The 19,732-nt window shown below is 38.9% G+C and overlaps 1 protein-coding gene across 1 annotated transcript; it reads right to left on the reverse strand.

Annotated features, from left to right (window-relative positions):
- Positions 1–3,458: 3,458 nt before the first annotated feature.
- On the reverse strand, positions 3,459–19,552 carry LOC114623147 (3-alpha-hydroxysteroid dehydrogenase). Its single transcript, XM_028769828.1, has 9 exons — positions 19,421–19,552; positions 15,427–15,594; positions 13,701–13,817; positions 10,957–11,034; positions 10,428–10,550; positions 8,827–8,936; positions 8,422–8,587; positions 6,680–6,762; positions 3,459–5,208 (listed from the first exon to the last, which is right to left on the reverse strand). Exons 1-9 carry the CDS (start codon positions 19,502–19,504, stop codon positions 5,166–5,168), a joined length of 972 nt encoding a protein of 323 aa, XP_028625661.1. The 5' UTR covers positions 19,505–19,552; the 3' UTR covers positions 3,459–5,165.
- Between the last annotated feature and the right edge of the window lie 180 nt (positions 19,553–19,732).

The following is a 19,732-nucleotide window of genomic DNA, read 5'->3' on the forward strand; positions in this document are numbered from 1 at the left end:
GGACCAGGCAGGGGCAGAAGGGAAGTGGAATTCCGGAGGGGCGGGGTTTGGGTAGCTGCTGTGCCCTGGATGTCCCTGGCTCCCTGATCTATCTCTGGGGTTTAGGGAGTGAGATGGAGTTCTTACCAGCTGCTCTGAGTGCAGTGGCTCCTGGATGACTCAGGATTCAGTTTCTCAACAGGACGGGAGCAGACCGACTCTTTCTGTGGTGTTCTTACAAACAGGAGCCTAGCATGGCTGTCCTCTGAGAGACCCAACAAGCAGCTGACTGAGACAGAAGCAGATACTTACACTCAACCAATGGACTGAAGTCAGGAATCCCTGTGGTTGAATTAGGGAAAAGCTGAAGAGGAGGGAAGACCCATAGGAAAGCCAGCAGTCTCAACTAACCTGGATCTCTTAGACACTGAGCCACCAACCAGGTAACATACACTAGCTTGTCCAAGGCCCTGACATATATACAGCAGAGAACTGCCTGGTCTAGCCTCAATGAGAGAAAATGTCCCTAACCTTAAATGGTGAAAAAAGGAAGAACCCACCAAGTAGCAAAACCAGCTAGAGTTGAATATCCAGCACCCCTCTGGTACTCTTGGAGGCAGAGGCATCCCCATGTGTGGTCTTAGTTAGGGCTGGTTCTCTTCTTCTGACTCCATCTTTCCCAACCCATGGAGCTACAATCCTGCAGTTACCTTAGGCCCAACTGGGCTATTGTGCTCATTTCTCCTCTTCTCCTGCCTCCCTGGTAATATCTAAATCAATTTCTGAAACGCCTATCCCCTTTGTCTGCTTTCTTTATGGTCAAACTAGAGATTACTGTCAGTGCTGTCCAGAGACTTATGGAGGCTGCCCTCATTGGTCCCATAGGAGACATGATATATGTTCAGGAAGGTGTTCCACCTTTTATGTACAATGGAGGATTTTTTTATACCCTAATTAAGGATTCATGTCCAAATGGGAGATGGGAGTCATAGGTAAGCTTTACTACAGCCTTTATCACAGCTGTCCTTCAGGCACAATCAAAATACAAAGGGTATAACCCCACTCTCACAATCCCTATGGACAGACATGGTAGTAGAAGTTGTCTAACATTCTTCAAAGATCCTTACATCTCTAACAACATCTCTTTTGGACAATATTGATTCCACTTCTCTGTCATTATGGTCATTCCATCTGTTGCTTCAGACCTTAACCTCTGCATATCAGCTACTAAACAATACTTTGCCTGGCTGCTTTGGAGGATTCTGTTTGTGTGTCCCTCCAGGATCAAACTGACAACCACATTGATAGCCTCACCCATTGCTCTATTAGACTCTCTTACCTTTCTGCTTATTAACAGCTCTGAGCCAAATACCACTATTACTCTTATCTCTCCCAGATCTCCCTTTCTTCAATATTGCAAACTGTTTTAACTCCTTAAGGACAACTATATGGGTACACTGTATTCCTCAGACTGTAATGATACCTAGACCCTGAACACTGAGAACCAGTCCTTATGACCTAACATTCCCAACACCTTGATCTTCTGCCACATTCAAGTTTGCCCCTGCCTACCTACTGGGTGGTTTGGGTCTTGTGACTTGGTGTTTCTTTTCCCAAAATTAAGAGTAGTACCCAGTGAGGAACTCTTGTCAGTTCCCGTCATAGAGCTCATAGAAACACAGCATGGCAAACAAGTGGTTCAGATTGTATCCCTTCCTTCTGCACTGGGAATAACTGCTAGTGTTGCAACTGCAGCAAAGGTGCTGACTACTTTCCTAACTATCTATAGTGGTTTTCCCCTCAGTTTCCAGGATCTCCAATGTGTGGCTCAGACCATCCTCTCCCTCCAGGGCCAAATAGTGTAACACTGCCTGCCATACTGTTACAAAACTGACAAGGATTAAGTCTACTAACAGATCTTCCAAAACTTAAGGGACAGCTTGCTACTGCTGTGGGACACCTGGAAGGATAAGACCCCATGTGGGATGTCTGGCTAAAGCTCTTGTCATGCTTGCTGCAAACGTAAAATCTTTGGGCTTTCGGGCTGTAGAAGGGCATCTTGGGTTGGCACAGGCCTGGAACCTCAAGACTGTAGGTGTTTGGTCACTTCCCCAGAACCCAGGGCCCTGACACGAGGTCTCAGCTCCATTTAACCTGTACCATCAGTCACATAAGACACAGGTAGAGGGTGTGACTAACAGGCCTCTGCCTCGAAAGATTTACACATTAATAAGGGCGAGGGGCCTAGATAACTAAGTTATTCCTCCCTGGTCCCTCCTCTTTCCCACCCTCTATATAAGCCAGCTCTCTCCAGGCTCTTGGGCATACACTCACATCCAGATCCAGCTTTCCTGTCATGGACAATAAAGCTACTCTTTGGAAACCCAGTCCACATGTCTTCTGGAGCCTGGTGCCAACAAACTTCATGCCTCTGGAACCTTGGACTTTCACGACTATGTGGGAACCTGCCCGTGAAAAAAGCCTCTGGGACTCCGATGCCGCTACCAACCCCCGCAGGCCACATCTACCTCGCTGGCCCACACGTGTTTTTTCCCACATTGGTCTGTGGGAATATGCTGGTGTCCTCCACAAAATACTAGCTGCAATCAGGAAACTTCATGGGCTCCTTGCCCATGTGTGAACATTGATGGAGCAGTGGTGTAAGATTTTTTCAAACGCTAGACAAGTCATTTGTTCAAGTGAATGTTCTTGTGTTCAGTGAACTTGGTATTCTCAGTAAAGCAAGAAGCTCTCTGTCTACCTGTAATGTGGCAAGGATTTTGCCCTAACTCTCAACATTCTGCAGCACCAATAGATGTACCAAGGCAGGAGCTTCTGCAGATATTTCTGGTTTCAATTTTAATTCAAACTTTGTCCCTAGGTTTGGTCCAGTCTTCAAGAAGCCTGAAGGGATGAGAGTTTTTAAGCAGACCTCTTTTAGACATCCCTACAGTGGTTTAATTAATGCCTAACAATAGAATTCAGAAATGTCATCTAAGTTGAGACAGCAAGTCCAGGCTAGAACAATAAGGGACCATTGCACTAGAGTGTGGCTACAACCTTCAAAGAGAAAAGATTGTTTTAAAGGTCCTTGTCTTAGTTAGGTCTTCCTACTGTGATGAGACAGCATGACCATGCTAACTCTTATATAGCCTTGTTATATACAATGCAAACTTCTCCATAACTCTTTCTACTTAAGAGTAACTTTATTTTGATTTATCAATATGTTATGTAAAACTTTTATCCAACCACCTTATCAACTTCCACAAAAGAGTAAGTCTAAGCATGTGTTTGATATTGCATTGGAAACTTTGGTTGGCTTAGAACTGATTTATTGACCTCACTGACATTGAGTCTGTGATCATGATATAAGTGTCTAGTTTTTAATCTGTTGTTTAATACACCTCAAGACATTTCATATTCCCTGATATAACATGTATAATGTTATTAAATTTGTTAATAAAAACATGATAGTTTCATTGTATCAGCAAATTTCAATAAATTTAATAGAATTTTGTGTTATTCATTCATATTTTATAAGAATTATCAATAAGTAACTAGTAATTTTATTGCTTTTTGGTAATTTTTCCCTTTTCTCTAAGAGCCATCAAATAGATATATATCAGTACTGTATGTCTTTAATCTGAGCATTCTAGAGGCAGGGATCTCTGGGTGAATTTCTGTGAGTTCCAGAACATTCTGGTCTACATAGCAAGCACCACATCATTCAGGGGAATATAATGGGAAACTACTGCAAAAAGTTCTAATTGAGGCATTTATTAATGAAATATATAAATCCAACTGCATCCTAAATAATATTTACCTCCTCATTCTTCTGAATCTTCTATAAACATATGATTTTTTCTCTCTGATTTCTCTTAAGCTATTCTTTGCACAAAAGATATCACTAAAAGTTAACAACCTTTAAAACACTGCTGATTCAAATACAGTATTTCTAATAATTTTTGAAAATTTAAACAATTTGTCTCATCAAATATGTTCTTTTAATATTAATTTGACTACACAATTTAGTAACTTTGAGATATTTTGTAAGTCTAACACATTTATCTATAAACATATAAGATCAAATTTCATAAAACCGATCTTTAAGTCTGAGAAAACTTGACGAACATCCAGTTTACACTTATGTGAATTGTTTTTTCTTGCCATAAATCAATAACACAACTTCTGAAACCCTTGAAAATATAAATATCAAGTCTAGAAGTCTGTCTTGGGTGAAATGTATAGATTTTCCTTTTACTTGTCACATGTAATTACCAAAAAAAGGTGATATATTTCCCAAGCAGAGACATATTCAGCTTTCTTCTCAACCTCCCCACATCTGAGTCATAATAATAGGTTAATAGGTTTTAGGTTAGTTCTCTTCTTACCAACCTCCCAACCTTCCCACAAGGAGAACTTACTCTCCAGACTCTTGGAGCTCTGGTTCTTGGGCTGTTGGTCTCTTCACTCCTGCCATATGTGCCTTACCTCGACACTAAGAAAAGGGGAAGAGCTATGGAGTATTTTCTTCTTCCTCAAAGGACATGAGGAATAGACTTTTCAATAACTGCTAACAATTAATTCCCTGAATGTTGAAAATTCCTTCAAATCCCATTCAGAAACGCCTTTGCAATGACTGTCCTCAACTCCCACTTCATGCCCAAGACTTCTAGAAAAATCAGGTTGATGTCAGAAGTCAGAAGAAAACAAAACATTGGGGTCACAGAAATAGTAGTAGGCAAGAATCTTTAGGGTGAGACCTAATCAGATGGCTCAGAATTTAAAGGCACTTGCTGCTCTCACAGAAGACTTAGATTTGGCTCCCAACACCTACATGGTGACTCACAACATCTATAACTCCAGTTCCAAGTGACCTATAATACTCTTCTTCCATGCATGGACATAGACATTCATAGGGCATACGTACATGTAGGTAAAACATTCATATGTAAAATGAAATTAATGGATCTTTAAAAACAGAAGACTAAGAAAAGCAACTTGATGTTTCATTTCAGAATGTGACAAAAATATGGCTCTGTGGACATTGCTCCAGCTGACTCTGAATTAACAGATACAGTGGTCTGATGAGAAGGGATATGTTCAATCACCAGTATCCAAGATATCTCTCATATCACAATGCATAAACAGATCTTCTGATAGAAATGCTGACGAAGGCCACCATGTTAATATTCATCGGTAAATGGATGATTGGGATGTTCCTCAAAACTAAAATTAGAAAAAAGAATGCATAATGTAAGAAATTGGTTTCTTATTTTAACGAAGCTAAGTCTAAATGTTGGTCAGTACTAAAGCCTAGTTCAATAAACATTTTCCCTCTCAAGTTTCTTAGGTCATGCTGTGTCCTCACAGCAATAGCAACCCTAACTAACACAGGTACTTAATATGTTAAGTTTATAAATGGAAATTTTTTCAATTTTATAGACAGGGTCTCACATAACCCAGGCTGGCCTCAAACTCATATATAGCTGACAATGACCTTGAGCTTGTGATTGTCTTGCCTATCACCTAGTGTTAGGGTTAGAGTTGTGTACCACCATGCCCAGTTTAAGAATTTTAAGTTCTTTACTCTAGAAGCATATTTTGAAATTTGGTGATAGTCATACTTTACTAGTGACACAAAATATAATTGACAACAATCATTCTTAAAAGATAGGAATAATTCCTCTCTGCTTGCCATTCTATTTTTGCATTATAGTCTGTATTTAATTCTTGTCTGTCTGTCCTCTGTACAAATCTAAAGATTATTAATGCTGTATCCGCTACTTTTAAGCACATATAATTTTCCATCAGGCTACTCTCACTTCATGTACATTCTATCATTTCTATTGTGAATTTAAATTCCCATGAGCAGAAGAAATACCCCTGCCTACCCTTATTTATAGGGTATGTCTTTGGTCAGTTCCCACAGCCTTACAGCAGGAAGGAAGACTAGAAACCATCTGTTGGATTCAAATTTTTCCAACAATGGGAATCTCTCCAAGATCTTCCTTTGATTTCTTATCTCACTAATCTAAGATGTTCTCTTCAATGAGATCTCTGTGTGTCTGAAATGTAAAACAATAGATTCTATTCACCTCACAAAGATCAGCTGGTTTTCATATAAATGTAGCTTTGGGTGCTGAACATATGTGAAGCAAGAGGAATTGAGAGGCCCAAATCAATTAAAAACATCAATTTTCAAGGTGTAATTAACCATTCCATATGAAAGAGATAAGAGATAACTAGAACAATGACATTGAAGACAATAGCTTCGATCCAGTTAACAGAAAAACTCTGAGATAGGCAGGAGCAGGTGTCATCAGCTTTCTTTTTGAAACATTTAATTTTTCTATATGGCAAAGTATATTCCCATGACATAGCTGTAGAAGACAAAAACCTACACAGAGGTTTGGTTCTAATGAAGGCATTGTGTTATCCAGAAGTCCAGTGACTTGAGACTGCGCAGAGGGGCACAGGTGAGAAAAACTGACCCTAGTTCCACCACTGAACAGAGCTCTGGAGATAATCCATAAAAACTCCCGGAGCAGCTCATTCCCAACTCACACTAGTCTTTGTCTTACGAATATTGCGGTAAGGTAACTTTTAACACATTACAATCCTACTCAAAAAAATAAATAAATAAATAAAACAAAACAAAAAACCAAATTGAAGCAATGTAATGACCAAAGTTACTTACTAATTTGCCGTATTGTATCTTAAATTTCTGTTCAAGCCATCCAGGACTTTCATGTCCTCTGAAGCCAACTGGAATTCAAAAGCCTATCACAGAAGAGGAAATTTTACTGTTTTTATATTACATATTGCTACATATTGCTAGTCTGGAAAATCCAAGTGAATTCAACAGAGTGTTGTAGTGGCAATATTGAAAACACAGGGGACATGTCCCAAATATCTTGAAGATATCAAACAAAACATTCAAATTATTAAAGAATAACAAGTGGAAAAGAAATAAATTCATGTTCTTATACAAGAGATTGAAACCACATGACTACAAGCCAAAGAAAAACTAGAGAACAAACAGAGATAATGAACTTAGAATACTGAAAAAATATATTAAAAACTGAATTTTAACAATACAGTTTAGTAAGATGTACGGACAGAGATGCCTATATCCCATTAGTAATACAATGACAAAGTTAGTTTTATATAGTTTAATTTATAAATTGTCAAATGCTAATGAAGTCATCAACAAAGCGCATAGGAATTGGCTTCAAAACATCTTATCTAAATTAGGGAGATTAAACATGGAAAATCACTAGCTCCCAACATATTCAGACTAATGATCTTATGAATATATAGTACTAGTATAAAATATGTTGGAAACCAGTATCTGAACAGCTGATAAAACTTTTAAGGATAAGATGCACTGTGCTGTTGAAGTATAAGCCAAATAAACCCTTTCTGCTCCCAAGTTGCTTTTGGTCATTTTTTTGTCATGCCAGTGACAGAAGCCAAATTATGACATCCAATTAACCCAATGTCAGCCTTGCACAAAAGGGATTCTGTATCAAGCAAGCTGAAAACTGACATCCAAGATTGTCTGACATCCATGACAAATACCATACCATGTCCATACACACACACACACACACACACACACACACCTGCGGGGGGGGGGCACAGAAAGAGAAAGAGAGAGAGAGAGAGAGAGAGAGAGAGAGAGAGAGAGAGAGATTTTAAATAACCCTATAGATGCAGCCTAAGCTAGTTAGTTAAAGAATAAAAAGACAACTATATTTAGGAAAGCTTAGTCAGTACTGACAACAGCCCAACTGACATAGAAGCCTCACTCTCTCGCAAATGTAAGAGTGGACAGAACAGACATGGCAAAACTCAGCCCAGGCCAGCAAAATGGTTCAGCAAATAAAAGCCATAAAACCTGTACACAATGCCTGGAATCCATGATGGAAAGAAAAACTGACTCCTGAAAAAGCACAGAAATATTCTGAGAGATCATGGAGGACCCATGTTAAGTATGTGTACTGGCTAGTCTTATGTCAAGCACGACACAAGCTAGAGTTATCTAAAGGGGGGGAACTTCACCTGAGAAAATCCCTCCATAAGATCTAGTTGTAATTTATCTTCTTAATTAGTGATTGGCCCTAGCCCATTGTGGGTGATCTCATCCCTGGACCAGTGGTCCTGGGTTCTATAAGAAAGCAGGCTGAGAAAGCCATGAGAAACAATCCAGTAAGCAGTGTTCCCCAATGGCCTCTGCATCGATTGTTGCCTCCAGGTTCCTGCCCTGTTTGAGTTCCTGTCTTGACTTTCTTTGATAGTGAACTGTGATGTGGAAGTATAAAACAAACGCTTTACTCCATAAATTGTGTTTGGTCATGATGTTTCATGACACCAGTAGCAACCCTAACTAAGACAGATATTCTACAAATGCTTCAAGTCCTATAGCCCTGTCATCACCTGCATGAGCTCTTTGATCCGCTTCTCATTGAAACTCCTGGTCAGGGCCACAATCCCACGCTGCAACTGGTAACGAATGGCAATCAGTGCTGGTGTTTGCTTGTACTTATTTGCCATGGCACAAAGAACTGGATCATCTAAGAGAACTGGACTTTTCTGATCCACCCTAGAATGGAAAGTAAGAGAATGCTGAACTCCTGAAATTTGTGTTAGGAGGCTTACAAAACAGGTATCCAGACTACTGTTCTCCCCTGGGCCAGTAGAGCTAATATTATCTCAGATGTTATCAGAAATTTAAATGCCAGTCACTCTAAGTCCATTGAGAGTCAGATCTAGAAATTGTTATAGGACTAAATGTATTTCAAAAACAATGCTTGAGATACGCTGTTGTTCTTTGGTACTGACCATATTTTGTCTCGTGAACTTCCCAATGTGCAGTAGGAAACCAGGATGATGTCTTTTGACTTACAATAGTCCAGCATTTTGCTCTGGTTGAGATAAAGATGACATTCTACCTGATAAAAGACAGTTAGTTTTTATGAAGCTTTGTATTAATACGAAATGAAAACACCAAAATGAGAAAATTTGAATTCTTAAAAAGTCAAATATGAAATTTAAAATGAAAAACAAACAACACTAAGTAGCAATCACTTTAACAAAATGAATTTAATATGTCTTTCTTGTAGGAAGTTTTTTTTTCTAAATATACACCCAAAAAGAAACAATTCTATGGGTCATTTCTTAGATGCTAAATAATCTTTTACTAGTGAATATCATCTCAGATCTTCTCAGAAATTTAAATACTTACCACTCTAAGTCAGTTGAGAGTTAGATCTAGAAAATTGCTACCAAACTAAACATATTTGTTTAGGCTTGGCAGGTTCCAAAGTGGGAGAAAGAAAAGGATTATTGCAGACATGTACAGTAAATTACAATAGAGGAAAGAATTTGGCCAAATGCTCATAATGGCATGTGTGAAGACAAATGTGTCCATTTGATAGCATTCATATTAATGTAAGAAGTTCATAAGTCCATCACAATACAGAGGAGAAAAGAGAGTATACAAATCCATTTGCTCATGCTGATCTTCAGTTTAATGCTTTAGTCAGAATATCGGTATTCAAAGGCAAACTACTAATGATTTACATTATCTTATATAGATAATGGTACAACGACTTAGCAGATTAAAGTTCTTGCCATCAAGTGCTGATTTCAAATCCTGTGACCCACATGTTGGAAAGAGAGAACCAACCAATTCCTACAATCCCCTGACCTCCAGATACAAGCAGGTGTGTGTGTGTGTGTGTGCGTGTGTGTGCGTGTGTGTGTGTGTGCGTGTGCGTGTGCGTGTGTGTGTGTGTTTAAACAGTTCATTTGCTGTTAGAAAGCAGGAAGGAATCAAGTATGATGCATACAGTCAATCGTAAGATCAGCTCAAAGTGATCTATCCAAAATTTCCCAATATGACTTCATCATAACCAGATAAGATATCTAACAAATGTGCATGAACTTGATAGCTGCCAGTTAATTTTCCTGTAGCTGTGGCTCTGGTTAATACAACTGAAGATGGATGCATCAGGACCAAGGGCACAGCCATCTAACATTCGTGGTTGTGCGATTGATCTTTACTTGGACCTTATCACTGTTTCCTGCCCTCACTGTGTTTCCAAGACCTTTCTTCCTGTGCATACTTCCCTCCATGGCATCTTTCTTCCTCCAATCTAATCTCATAGACGGACAAGAAAAGCAACTTGATCTCTGAAGTCATGCCTTTTTAGCAGTGTTTCCCTCTTCTCTTATATCCAATTAGCTGGGTGGTAGCCCCAAGCATTCCACTGTCTTTCTCAAGCAGAAGTATAATGAAGGGACTTCTATGTCCTCTAAAAGAGACTCCATTCTTAGAATTTTCATCCCATAAAAGTTAAATGAGCAGGACTAGACAACAAATCAATAGTACAGGAAGAACAAAATTAGGCATAAAAGGTCAAGAGGTGGAAATGGCTCACCTGGTTGCACACAGGCTTGTACTTGAGCCCTGGCTTGTTCAGGATCATCTCCAGCTGTCTACGGTTAAAGTTGGACACCCCAATGGACTTGGCCAGCCCTGCATCCTTACACTTCTCCATGGCCTAAAGAGGAAGAGAGGGTGGAGGGTAAATTGTGCAGTTGTTCCAAGAAGTGGTTTTAATGCTTTCAAGCAATGCTGAGGGAACTGCTGGCTCTGACAGTCTAGAGGCAAAGAACTGGTGGAGAAAATAAAGGATAAAGGAAAAGGATGCAAAAAAAAAAAAAAGGATTCCTATGTCCTTAAGAAATAGCTGACATTACAAAATGTGGTTGGAAAGAGACTCCTAACCTCAGTTCTTCTCCCCTAGTATTTTCAACAATAAATTCCTCCAGCATCCCCAATAGCACCACTTGCGAAAGTTAGAGAATTCTAGATCAAACCAGGTACATTCCGTTCTCACAGGTGGCTGTCATACCTGATACTCTCTCCCAGTGTCTCCTTCTGGGTTCTTTACTCCAAGGACTCACCTCCCATGTGTCACAGAGATTCACTTCGTCAGCCAACAGTTTGTCATGTTTGTCTCTTGGAAATAATTTATCTCCAGGCTGGAATAGAATCATTCATTTTAGAGACATCTCTGAAGTCAGGTTATCATATTTAACTACATTGTCTAGTCCTTCAAAGTCTGGCCTAGGAAGCCTTCCTGAGTAAGTAGCACATTATTTTAGATTCTTTGCATTTGGAATGACAAGGGACTACTCTTTGAAGATTGACATTCTCTAATCGTTTATATTTTCCATATGATTAGAAATGCTTTTCTCCTATGTCCTAATAGTGTCTTGTATGGTTTTTGTTATTATTTCAGTCCCTATATTTCCCTATAAGAAAAATCTCTATCTTTTTGGTAAATCAGGTATTTATATAGACCTTATATCTCTTAATAATGGATTATGTTAGTGATTTGAGCAAAACAGTCCCTTATCCTAGTGGACATATATATGATTGTGTAAAGTCATGCACAATTAAACTGGGACATCAGTCAGACTTTCTTTTCAGGATTAATGTGGGTATTAGAAAACCAGAATAGCTCTCAAGTTTTACTAAACCATGACTCTTGAATTGCCACAAGTCCATATTTTCTACCAATAGCAAATGAAAGCCCCCAACTAGATAAACATGCTGTAGAGCTGGGAGATAGAGAAAATATTTCTGAAGCTTATGCTACTTCATACCTTTAAACGTAGTCATCATGGCTTAGACTTCCTGGTTATGTAACATAATGGCCTCCACTGCACAAACCAGCTTAAGATTTTGATAATTTTATAGCGAGAGTTCTGCATAACACAGTTATGGGCTAAGTGCCATCTACAAAACCCCATCGTGAAGCTATGAAAAGAAATGATATTAGCCAAATCTCCAAGGGCTGGTAGTATGAGAACCAGATGTTCTAGTTTGCATTCTGTTTCTGAGATAAACACCATGACTGAAAACAACTGAAGAGGTAAACAATTGGGTTTACTTAATGTCTTACACTTCTACATCATGACCCATCATTGAGGGAAGGCAGGACTGAGATTCAAAAAAAAAACAAGAAAACAAAAAACTGAAGCATTAAAGATGGAGGAATGCTGCATACCCATTTGCTTCCCTCCCCAGTCATCAGTTAACTTCCTTATTCAGGCCAGGACCACCCGCAGAGGCACTTCCCAGAGTGGAGTGGGCCCTCTCCCATCAACCCATAATCAAGACCATTTCTCAAAGACACGCCCTCCTGCAAACGTGATCTGAACAATTCCCCAACTGAAACTCCCTCAGATGACTTTGGGCACTGTCAAATTGACAGCTAAAACTGATGAAGACAGCCACCCAGGATGTGTACCACCAGATCTGCTCTCAGAGCGCAGTTATGAGAGATGATGTAATCTCAGTGTGAAGCATATGTATGACAGTTTGATTAATCTCCACAATTGCATGTAAACACCTTCCAAGGACTAAGGCGGACTGAAGAGATGGCCCAGAGGGTAAAATATTTGACTTGAAAGCCTAATGACCTGAGTTTAAACTCAAAACCTTACATAAAACAACAAACAAAAAAAAAAATTAAATCCGGGTGTAGTGGTGCACATTTGCAATCCCATGGAGATTGAAAGGTGGAGACAGGTGGACTCCTGGGCAACTTGGCTAGTGAGTCTAGCCTATTCAGAATTCTAGGCCAATGAAAGACCTTGTCTCAAATAAATTGTGGATGGCATCCAAAGAACATATAATGGATATATTCTGTCTTTCATGTGCATAAGCACACACACATAATGTGCAATCACACACATGTCCAGCTGCATATACACAAACACATACACATACACACACATACACACACATACACACACATACACACACACACACACACACACACACACACACACACAGACAGAGAGACCAAAATGAGAACTATGCCTTGAATGTAGCTAGAGGGTTTTTTTCCAAGTTTCTAATGCAGACAACAGCTTATAGCAGAATTTCCCCTGTCCAATCAATTTAAATATTAATACAACAAGAAACCTGTGATTGGACAGGGAAAAAGCAGGTGGAGCTAAGAGATTGAGGGACAGAGATAGAGGAGAAGGAAGGAAGATGGGGTAAGAACAGGATGATCCAGATTCCGTGTGGCTTTAAATAGACACAAGTAGCTATGAATATGATATAAGGGATGGATAATTACAAGACAATTTGTCTTATCTAGATAGGCAATTTATATTTTTTCTCTATTGGCTCTGAAATTATTGTGTAGGCATCTTGTGAATTGAGAATTTATTGATATATAAATCTGACTGATTAATTATGAGTTTCTAGAGTTTTGATTTACTGGGTTAAGGGGATTTGGGACCACTGACCACAGAAGGTGGATGGCTGGGAAGGTAAACAGAATCCTCAGCAAGAGAACCATGGTTGGTCACTGCATGGGGCTAGCCTAGAGGTGGCGAGACCATGGGCAGAGAGCGAGAGTAGCAGGGAATAGCTCAGAATGGTACCGATTTTTTAATATTTCCCACTACAACAGCTAAATTATTTTCTTCCACAAACAGGAAGCATAGTTTCAAGGCTTCAAAAAATCATGTTAGGAAATGTGACTTAGGGGTTACTGTTTAGGATTTTCATTAGATTGATAATTTGTTTATACATTCACTCAAGAACATAAATCTCAAATTGCCATGTAACTGTTGGTTACAGCGGCATAACTAGTGAGATAATTTTAAACATAGCAATTGCTCACCTGCAAAGCCATTGGGAAATGAATAATGTAAAGATCAACATAGTCCAATTGAGCGTTCTTCAGTGTCTTTTCCAAGCAAGATTGGACCAATTCAGGTCGATGGAAAGTGCTCCAAAGCTGCCAACGTTAAAGAATAAGATTTTAACGGCAGAGTTCATCCACTTTGTTTGGGTTACTCTATCTAACATGGAGGCATCTTTCTATACTTACAAACAGCCTTCCTGCTTTACTTCCTTTTCCATGGTTTTTCACATGTAAACTTCCCTGGGTGTGTAGTCCAATACCCTACCACTGAGCTATTTCACTTGAACATCCTTATATGTTAGGTTATTGTCAGTTATCTAGTGAACATGGAATGGAATATTTAAGAGATAGAGTTGTTTTCTCTAATAATAATGCTCAGTTTTCAAAGTAACACGCAGGCTTGGTCTAAGTCACTCATGCATTCAAATACACAGGGAAGAGCTATTATTCATTCACTATACATAGCTGAAGGTTGTAGAAAAGCCATAGTGGAGCAATGTTCGTGTGTGCTGAACTTAACTGAACACACTTCAGCTATCCTTTCTGTGAACAGAAACTCCTTCAGACTGCCTGACTGTTTAGAACTTTCAGCGCTGCGGAGAGGTTGGAATGTTACATGATTGAAGGTTAATTATCTTATCTAGTGTAGCCCTCTGAAACAGCCCGTCCTTGTCATCTCTGTGTGAGAACTAACATCTTGTGACTAATAGATTAAGGAAATGTTTTGAGACTATATCAACTTAGGGGAACTACTAGCTTCCACCAATCCAAAATCTAAGAAGGTCATCAATTGCATCTTGAGTCTACAGAAAACACCCCCATCTCACTGTACCTGTCTCTCTGAGGTACCCATCAATGTGTTTTAAATGTACATTGATTTGTGACTTTCTTTGTTCTGTAAAAATATAAAATCCTCCACAAAACTGCTTCTATGTTGGAACATAGAATTTGGGGTTCCTAAGACATGGGTACTCCAAATAGCTCCAGAATAAACTGTCTCTTAGTCCCTTTAAGATTTGAGCTATGGCTCCTGTAGCCTGCATTTTGACATACTAGCCTGCTGTGTGAACTCTGTCCCCACAGAACTTTGTTTACTTTCCTGGGGGGAATGCCTCCACCTGCCTAATAAATGGCTCAGGCAAGCTGTCTCCTCCTTTTCAGGCTCCTCAGCAAGGAAGCTCAGTATGCTCTAGGGCATTGTGCAAACACCTGCATTTGTCCACTAGACCATCTGTCTTCTGAGCAAGTCTGGTGATAGTGCTGAGAAAGACTCTGGTTTTCATTGCTCTTCTACCTGAATTAACTTGAAAGAAGTTCCAAAGAATACCCGGTAAAGGTACCAAGGAGAATTATAACCTACAATCCCCTTCTACTGTTGATTCTCAAATTCTCCTTCAGTTCCTTAGCAGTGGTCACGGTTGGGTCATGGTTGAGTTCTGTCTGACTGTACTTTTCATGATGAACCACTCTGCTTTGACCAGAGACTCAGTATATTTACATGGAAGTTATACATTTGGACTCTACAGTGGTAACAAAGACATATTTATCTATTTTTGATCCTAGCTTGAATACATGAATGTGTGTGAATAAACCTTGTAGCATTTAATAATGATGTATGAAACAGGTATTGATCCAAACACAAACTGTCTCTTCAGTTCTATCACATTAAATATGTCCACAAGCATCCCATAGACAAAAATACCTTTGAAGTATAGAATATATCTTCTCTCTTCACAGTGCCATCTTCAATCTTGCTTCTAATGGCCTGGCCCACTTCCTCTTCTATTTGGTACAAATAAGCGGAGTCAAAATGGCGGAACCCAGTATCTATAGCTATTTTAGTAGCTTTGATAATTTCATCCTTAGGAACCTAAAGAAGCAGACAAAAATAGTATCTGTGTAATGAAAGATATTTCAGACACAGTCAATTGTTTTCCAGTGAATCAATTTCTCTTGTCTTGGGGTTGCTATGTATGTATAGGGACAAACTTATTACAATTTCCCTGGGTCTCTTCCAATCAGCCCTAGAGGTGAGCATCCTCCACAAACATTCTCAGTCCTGAGTAGTATCTCCCAATGCAGTCATTAGATCAAAGGACTCACAGGCTCAACTGAGGCAGTACAGAAATATAGGACAACTTATGGAGATGGGATACAGGAAGAAAAAGGAGCCTCTCACCCTGGAGTCAGCCTTTTACCAGCTGAAAATCAAGAATGCCATAACAGTTAGCAACATGTGCTATGATGGCATATTCATATTCAGTTATGTTGTGTTAAATAGCAATAAAATTGGATTAAGTCCAGACATGTATATGACCTTGTAGAGGACATTGTTTCCTTTCCCACATAATTCCTAGGCATCTCAAACTTTGTCTACAGTAGAGATGTCCTGTTTCATAGATCCTTGTGAAATAGATTCACCTTATTAACTGTGACCCTGCCATGTGCCTTTCAGAATCCACTCCATGAACTCATTTATTATTAACCCTTTGAGGATAAGAACTTCACTTAAATATATATGGCTATTACAAAGATGATAATGGGTGGTTTTCCCTTGAAAAGCCCATACCTCTATTTAGGTGTGTCTTATTCTTGGTTTTAATATTCCATGTTTAAATGCATGTTTTAAAATATTCTTTAGGACTAGGCAAATGCTTCAGTCAGTAAAATGCTTGCTGTACAAGATAAAATCCTGAGGTGGACCCTCAAAATTCATGTAAAAAGCACTGGGTGTAGTGTACATGTTTGTAATCGAGGTGCTGAAGAAGCAGAGGCAGGCAGATCTATCAGCCCAACTTAGCCTCCCTGGTGAGTACTAGGCCAGCGAAACAATAACTTAGCCCAAATAAACAATAACACCAGAATAACAACACTCAAGGATAACATCAGGATAACATTAGGAGAACAACACTCAAGGTTGATCTCTGTCCTCCTCATGCCACATGCATATGTACACACACACACACGCACACACACACAGGTATTATAAAGAAAAAAACAGGAAACTATTCTATATAAGAATTTCAAATGATATTCAATGAAATTACAAAGGTTATATAATGCCTTATAGCCCCCCTTTCTTTTTCCAGGGATAATTATTTTCAATTCTATAAGACATACAAATCATTCTCCAATTATATCAACACCAAAAAATACAAGTGTCCAATGACATTTGATGTCAGTGATATTTGATGTCAGCATTCAAGCCCAAGACTCTTTCATGTAGAATAAGTTGTAAGAGGACAATAAAATAACCATAGCTACTCATAAAATCATCACATATTGAAGTCAACTTGATAGTAATATTTAACAAAATGTCCCTTTACTCAGAAAGCTCAAACCTTTGAGTCACAATCAGAGTCCTTTATCTATTGATTCAGAATCAGAAAAAAAGGGTAGCTGGGTGCTAACAACATTCTTCAATATTTGGCATTCACAGTCTGTTGAAAACCTATCTCATGCATGACTGGCATAAACAGGAGCTAATAAAAAAGCATCATGTTTTGTTGAGTGATGCACCAAGATGCATTTTTACCATTGGTTTCATGAAGAAGTGTGGTTAGAAGTCATTTTCAATGTATCTTTTGCGTTAGATCATTGTTAGTAGAGCCTAAAAAATGAGTTATGTTTTAGCTTGACTGATATTGTTTTATTTACCGACTCTGAGCAGCTTCGCAATACAAGAAGAGCTAGATTCAGACTGATGCTATGTCATATGTTAATTTGGTCTGCATGTGCATTTATACAATTTACAAAAAATGAGGCTATATCTCATTAACCCCCAAGCCTGGTTTCCCTGCATCCCTGTCAACTGTCTTTAACTCCAATTCCATGGGATACCATGCCTCCTTCTGGCCTCAGGGCCAAATGCTCATACCCTCACACAGACATACATACAATCACACACTGAAATTAAAATAAATCTTTCAAAATATAAGCACTTAGGACACTACCTTAAAACTATATGGAACTCAAAATGTTGTATTTAAACAAATAAAAGGAAATAATAATGCTGTGAATTACTAAGAAGACTTATATGAACTAGCAAATGTCACATGGAAATATCTATTTACATAAATATTTGTTCTGGTTCTATTGTGGGAGAAATTCTTAGGAATAAAGCATACATTTTCTCTACTGAATAAAATTGTCTCTAATACCCTTGTCTTTTATGTGGCAGCTTTAACGTCACCATCTCGTTTTGTTGCTGTTACTGTTGTTTTCAGTTAAAGGTAAAAATTCAGTACTTTAGATATTATTCTATATGCCTAATTTACATGTATGTTCCATAATTTTAAGAAATTCGGCTTGTGAAAATATAACCAAAATGAGTCTGTTTTCAATACAGCATGGATCTGATTCATCTTACCAACAAAGAAGATAACAAGAATGCAGATGAATTATAACAGTTTTCTAATATTTTTATTATTTGTGTGTGTGTGCGTGTGTGTGTGTGTTGTACATCTGGAGATCCAATGAGTAGTGGTTCTCTCTTTTTGCCATGTGATCCCCGGGGACCAATCAAACTCATTTCATCAAGGACCCTACAAAAATTTTCAGGAATTGTTTTCTCTAATGTATTCAATATACCTAGAATAGTATAATTCACAATGCTCCATTTTTAAAAAATTATTATATCTTATGTGTCTATGCATCCCTTTTCATCTGCTGCCAGCAAAGACAAGCAGAGGATGTAGAATCTCCTGGACCAGGAGTTACAGACAGTTGGGAACCACCATGAGGGTGCTGCGACTTGAACCCAGTTCGTCTGCAAGAGGAGCCAGTGTCCTTAACCACTGAGCTCAAACACTGAGTTCCAGTTTAAACCGTTTTCCCTGTGGCCTCTCTTGAGGCCAGCCCTGCCCTTCTGAACACTATACTGACCCCTGCAGATTTACGGAGACAACAGCTGCTGCAGTATCTTTGCTCCTTGCCTCTCCTTCAAGTATGTACACTATGAAGTGAGAATTCCTACCAGAGGAGGTCAAAATATCTCTATGATCATGTCTTCTGCATGAGAAAACTGCTACTCAAGCTTAAAGTGCTAGCCTTTGCCACTCACTAAGTAATCACAGGACTAGAACAGAATGAAAACATTTTCCCAAAACCTCCTGCTGTATTTTGATTCAAATGTCATGAACAGGAACATGGAGCGAGGATTAAGAGTTGCTTTGTTAAAGTATAGTTCACCCCAAAAAATAGTGTTTTATTTTCTTTGTAAGTAAATGTTCCTAAAGTGAAAGTAGGAAAAAAAAATTCTCTTTCAGTACAGGTCTGGAATTGTGTATTGTGGACTCAGCCCCTGCTTCTCAATCGATCATGTGTCATAAACCACAACTCTAGTAAATTCTACCACAAATATTTTTTTCTGGCTTATGTCTACTTGAGAGGAGTAGTTATTTGAATTGCAGAAATAACTAATCCTTCTGTAGTCAAACTCAAAGTAGAGCAGTAGCACTGATTACTTTTCATTCACTGTCAAACAGGCTGAAACTGAAGGAGAAACAGAGCCCAGAATAAACAATATTGTTCACATGATAAGTCTCCAAGGACCAGTAACCCATCTGACTTCTCTGCTACACATAAATAGCTCTCATCTGCAGACCCTGCGAAACAGAGTCAAACAGGAGCAAATCTAAAAGCACATCCTTGAGCTCTTCTCCTATAAACCCTTAAGACTGAGACACAATTGTTACCTCATGAGGCACAGTGGTTCCAAACCCCAGTGCAGGGATGAAGTGACCATCATTTAGTGCTACACGCCGAGATACAGAACTCATAGCTTGCTACTCATGCAACCAAGCAGGTCTTGAGCCTTCTGTTTGCACAGAATAAAAGCCAGCAAAATTGCTACAGCTCCTTAAATATCTCCTGGAAAGTTAAACAATGGTATGTGGGAGGAGCCAGCTTAAAGCAATAGTCCACAGAGAGGAAAGCTAGAGGCTGCTTGCATGTATATGAGAGAGAGAGAGAGAGAGAGAGAGAGAGAGAGAGAGAGAGAGAGAGAG

Source organism: Grammomys surdaster, unplaced genomic scaffold, assembly GCF_004785775.1.
Source record: "Grammomys surdaster isolate TR1022 unplaced genomic scaffold, NIH_TR_1.0 194, whole genome shotgun sequence".
Classification (NCBI taxonomy): domain Eukaryota; kingdom Metazoa; phylum Chordata; class Mammalia; order Rodentia; family Muridae; genus Grammomys; species Grammomys surdaster.